The sequence below is a fragment of the Acanthisitta chloris genome, unplaced genomic scaffold (assembly GCF_000695815.1).
Source record: "Acanthisitta chloris isolate BGI_N310 unplaced genomic scaffold, ASM69581v1 scaffold13505, whole genome shotgun sequence".
Lineage (NCBI taxonomy): Eukaryota > Metazoa > Chordata > Aves > Passeriformes > Acanthisittidae > Acanthisitta > Acanthisitta chloris.
In genome coordinates, this window is record NW_008673236.1 from 1 (window position 1) to 5523 (window position 5523).

General features: G+C 40.4%; 1 protein-coding gene across 1 annotated transcript in view; it reads left to right on the plus strand.

The window, feature by feature from the left end:
* The first annotated feature begins 2512 nt into the window (after positions 1–2512).
* The window catches only part of ALG6 (ALG6, alpha-1,3-glucosyltransferase), a 15627-nt gene continuing 12616 nt past the window's right edge, over positions 2513–5523 (plus strand). Inside the window, exons 1-2 of the mRNA XM_009074867.1 lie at positions 2513–2594; positions 5335–5419. Of these exons, the coding sequence (XP_009073115.1) occupies positions 2513–2594; positions 5335–5419 (167 nt within the window). The remainder of the gene's footprint in view (positions 2595–5334; positions 5420–5523) is intronic.

Genomic DNA, 5523 nt, shown 5'->3' on the forward strand with positions numbered 1-5523 from the left:
AGGAGGAGGGGAGAAGGCTGAGGTGGGGGCTGAGAGCTGAGGAGGGGGAGAGATGTGAGCTCCCAGGGATGCCCAGGAGTGAGTCCCTCAGCCACAGCTTGCCCAGGGGTCTTTGAGTGAGATATGAGGGGGACGAGGGGACACGAGGAATAAAGGCTCCTTCTGCAAAGGGTGAGGGGAACAGCAGCCCACAAATCAAGGTCTTCATGCAGTGTGTGTCTTTGAGGAGGGAAAGGTGCTGCTGAGCTGTGCTGACACCTCTTTTGCAGCGAGTTTTATCAAGGGTCATGCATTTGTGGCTGAGCTCAGTCAGTGTCCCTGTGGCCAGGAGTGGATGGCTGTATTGGTGTTATTTATCTGCATCTTCCTTGTAGGCAATATGAAAGGATAGTGGTTTTTTCTGAGTGATTTCTTTTTAATGCTTACAGATGGTTTTTTTTTTTATTGGTCAGTAACATTTCAGGATGAACATTTGGCTCTTCTCCCCTGTGCCTTTGCTGTAGAGACCCTCAGGTGCTGCACACCTGAACATGAGAGGTTTGGGACTGACCAAGCTTTATCATCCCCTGAAAACTCTTCCTTCTTTAACGTTGTTACCCGCAGGGTAAATTAAGAGATCTGTGCTTTAGGATTTAATATAAGTATGGGTTTTGTTTCGGGAGGTTTGGGAAAATTATTAGAGCTGAAAAAGAAGTAGGAAAGAGTATTTTGAGAACCACTTTGGAGAGGAGGGAAACGAACACAATATCCCAGAAAAAAAGTTATAAAAAGGAAAGACAGAATGAGAGGAACAGACCTGGGATAATCTGTAGATGAGTCTGGTGTTATGTAGGAATTGAAAAGGTATAATTAATTAATAATGAATTAACAGTTGTTCTAAGTGGAGGCAGAAAGGAAGGGCAGGTGTACTTTATTTACATATATGTGAAAGGCCTGTGACATTTCATTTTGGATTGTGACACTTTGATTTGGAGGTCTTATAGGACTCTGGTCGACCTGGGATAATCTGTAGATGAGTCTGGTGTTATGTAGGAATTGAAAAGGTATAATTAATTAATAATGAATTAACAGTTGTTCTAAGTGGAGGCAGAAAGGAAGGGCAGGTGTACTTTATTTACATATATGTGAAAGGCCTGTGACATTTCATTTTGGATTGTGACACTTTGATTTGGAGGTCTTATAGGACTCTGGTCCTGTTGAACTCAAGGTGAGGAAGCACTAAAAGTTCACTTAGGGTAAAAGGATTTAGAGTCACCCCCAGTATCTTTTGTTGAGGTAGAAGTGCCTCCCCTGTGGTTTAGGCACAGGTGTAGCACTCAAGACATGCAAATAGTGTTCACCTTTCTACCTGTAGATGGTGATCTACTCCTGCCACAGATTTATATCGTTAACTTTTTTTTTTCTCCTTGGTCTTGTTGTTAGGCCACACCTTTCTGTGAATAGTTTGTGTGGATGTGGTTTGAGCAGGATAAGCTAAGTGTTACACGTGTCTGTCTGTTAGTAAAGCAACAGCTCAGTACTGCTGCTGGCTGGGATTTTATTTTGTTGCTTTTTTTTTTGGTCAGGAACAAGTGTATTAAACTAATTTAAATCAAGTGATTCCTTTCTGCAAGGAGAGTTGTACCCATGCTCATCCTGTCTCTCACTGTCAGGACTGGAGTAGTTTCTTCCTCACTTCTTTCCTAATTCAGTCTGAAATATCTTTGAGTCTTCAGGTCAAAATTTGCTTATTCTGTAGTTAGGGTTTTTGTTTTTTTGTTCCTTGGGGTTATTTGGGGTGTTTTTTTTTTGTTTGTTTGTGGGTTTTTTGCATAGGGAAACATCATTGTTTCCCTGTTTCTTGACTTCTGACTTTGCTGCATGTGGCCTTTAATCTGACAGATTTAGCAACATTCTTTATTATTACTGGATCCTTAAGGTGCTCAAGTAAGCTGGATGGGAGGTCAGCCCTCCTGCCTTTTTGGGTAGAAGGATGGTGGAGGTCTCTGGACCCTAATTAACTTTTAAATATGTTGTAATACATTCAAACCAGCAGTGATGCCTATACCAGAGCTGCTCTTAGAATCATTTGGTTCTCATGTTCTTAACTGAAAAAATAAGTGGCATCAACTTAGTAGTGGGAGATTTGCTGCCTTTTAAAAACATGTTTGCATTGCAAATTGTGTGGAGCTTGTTGAGGTGAGGTTCAAGGAATTGTGTGTGTATACGGTGCAGTGTTTTGGTATCTGAATTCTCTTTGAAATCTTTTACCCTTTTTCTGGCTGTTGTTTTTATGCATTTTGTCAGATGCTTTTTCAGCTTCTAGATCAGGAGTGGGAGAGATCACTTCTGGGCAGCTTTTCCCTCATGGTTAGGAGTTCTCCAGCACCAAATCCCTTGATGGCAATGTGTTTCCAGGCGCAGGATAGTGACAGAATGCTTCTGGCTGGGGAGAAAGCAAGAATGCCTAAGGAACAAACCCAATTTTCTGGTGTTTTTTTAGATCCCTTTTGGCTCATCTCAAGGCTCAGCCATGGAGAAGTGGAGCTTAATGACAATCACTGTTCTGCTGGCACTGACTGTGCGCTGGGCTGTGTCTCTTGGGTCCTACTCAGGTAATGCACATTCACAGCCTATGGAACAACCACAGGGAGGTCAATTATGGAGCTTGTGGCAAATTAAAGTCTGGTTTTGCTTACTACTTCTTTATTTTTGTTTATGTAAAATCATACATAGGAGCAATGTGTTATTTCAAATATTCTCATATTTTAGTCCCTAAGAATTCCTTTTTCTTATTTTTTAAAGTGTGTACTGATTAACTTCACAGCTGTTTGGAACAAAACACTGTGAAAAAACACCACAGCTTTTTTTTTATTGGTCAGTAATGTTTCAGGATGAACATTTTGCTGTTCTCCCCTGTGCCTTTGCTGCAGAATATTGCAGTCTGGTTGTATATTTAATATTGGCCTTTAAATTCTGTGTCGGAGAGCTAAATCTAATTATGGTTATAAAATGGTGCTGGTGATAATGAAGACAGTGTAAAGGTGACGTGGAGTGAGTGATTACACTCTGCCTTGGAGCTGTACTTCCTTAAGCTTGTTTACAGCAACTATATTCTGTTAATGGATGAGTTTTTCTCCTCCCCGTGTCAGGATGCCTGCAGAGAGCTAGCAAGTTGTTTTCCAAGTCTCTCTGTGCCTTTCCTACACTTAGCCTGAGCTTGCACAAAGCTTCTTCTCTGCAAATTTAAATGAAAATAGAAAATGAACCATTGCTTCCAATCCTCATCACAAGCTCAGTCAAATTGAGCTCTGGTTTCTGAGGAGCTGCAGCTGCTCAGGAGTGTTTCGATGGTTTTAAACTGGTCATTCCTGAGATTAATATAATTGAAGGAATTTGCTTGAAGGTGAGTTGCATGTCCAGTTGTTCTGATACAAGTTTGCTCTCTGAAAATGCCTTTCTGAGAGATCTGTAGGTAATTGAAACTCTTGTACCCAGCTATAGGCAGAAAACACCCTGTGATTTGCCACGCCACACTGAACTTCTGTTGCCCTGCAAGTGTTTAGTTACAGTACTAATTTAATTCCAAACCAATCAAGTGAGTCTAAAATAATGCCTAAGCTAAAATGACAATTTTAAGTCTCATTTCCTACACAATGGTCATATAACTCCTTTTGGAATAGGAAAAGCTGAATCTGATCTAGTCCAGCAAATTATTAAACATGTGCTTAACTTTGAGCATTGGATGGCTGAAAAAAGACAACCCTGAGTGTTGAAAAGAACTGTCAAATGCAGAAATACACTGGGATAATTTTTTTCCTCTTTGGCTTCCTGCAGGTGTGATAAACCTTTAATTCTGCCTCATGTAGTGCATAGTTTTGGATTTCTGTATTGTTTCCACTCTTGTTCCTTGCCACCTGACTTGCTTTTGGGTCTGCCTCTGGAATCAGGTGGGAAAGCAGACAGCAAATACCTGGTTTTGAAAGGTTGCTGTTTATGATGACCTTGGATATTATTGAGGAAAAATTTGGCTTCATTGATTAATGCATGATCTGTTTAATGCATTGCCACCTCCTCACTGAGTGGCAGCTAAATACCTGTGTGGAGAGGCAGCTTTGGACCCTTAAAAATGTCTGTTTCCAAGTTAACAATAAAACTGAGTAAGACCACTCTACATGTGAGGTATTTTTGACCCTTTTAAAACATGCTGTTTTGATTATTTTTTAACTCAGTTTGGCTCTATACTTGGTGCTTGCTGTAGATGGAACCTAAATATGCATTCTGAAACTGATCAGTCGGTGCATTTGGCTTTTCATGACCAATCCTTTGGATTAAGATCTCTTGATCATTTTGAAGCCAATTAATTTCTTTTCCTCTTATTTTTACCTTAGAGATTGAGAAGCTGAATTACAGCATGTGATTATATCTGTGTGTATACACACCCAAACACACTCAACTTTGGATAACACCTGTTCTGGTATGGCAGATTCTCTGCTCCACTGGATTTATAGCTACAGAATCAGCACTGATAAAACTATTCTCCAGTGACCTCACTTATCTGGGAAACTTTGGGGAATGTGTCATACAGTGGAGACAATCTACTCTCTCTACTGCCCAGGAATAAATTAACAGAGATAATATGTCCTTTCTGCTTTCCAGGGATAAACAGTACATATCTGAGCTTGGGGGACTCCTACAGACATAGATCAGGTGGAAAAATATAGATGGTTTTCCTATTAAGGAAACTCCTCAATCTCTGGCTCATGTCAGTATTGTCCTGGGAGTACAATCAGTTTTGGTTCTCAGTGAGCAGGTTAAGAGAAGGAAAGAAACTTGGTGGTGAAGATGCTTAACATGCTGCAAGTGTCAGAGTTAGGCTTGTGTTGAGGGAGTTGTTTAAGGAGGCAGTGAAGTATTTTCACGGATAAAGCTTTTGTTACTTTTCTTAGCAAGGTGCTATGACGTGGCCGGAACGCGAGTGAGAACACTGACAATTCTATACTGAGGAAATGAGTAGGTCACACAACATCAGTATAATATTTTCTTGTTTCAGGGCAAGTACCACATTTTTCATCTACACTTGGAAATGACTTCTTTTGTCAGAGGAGGAAGCAGTTCTTCACAGCACAGTGTCTTTGTCTTGATAAATGCTTAGTGCAGAAATATCCAGAAAGCCAAAGAACACAGAACTTTTTTTCCTCCCTCTTAGACTGTAGATGAGATCTCAATTTTGTTCTCAAATATCATAGAGGAATGGAGAGTAAAATCAGTAATATTAATATGCAAATACATATCTGAGGGAAAAGCAATCTGCATGAACCAAATGAATTTCTAAATGCTGTTCTCTCTTTTTAGGTGCAGGAAAACCACCTATGTATGGAGACTATGAAGCTCAGAGGCACTGGCAAGAAATTACTTACAACTTGCCCATTAGGCAGTGGTAGGTGGTGCTGGGGTAGCTCTAAGGGTAAATGCAATGGAACTTTACATCTTTACACCTCCAGATTTATTGTTCAAGCCTGTGTCCAGGTCATTTTCCAGCAG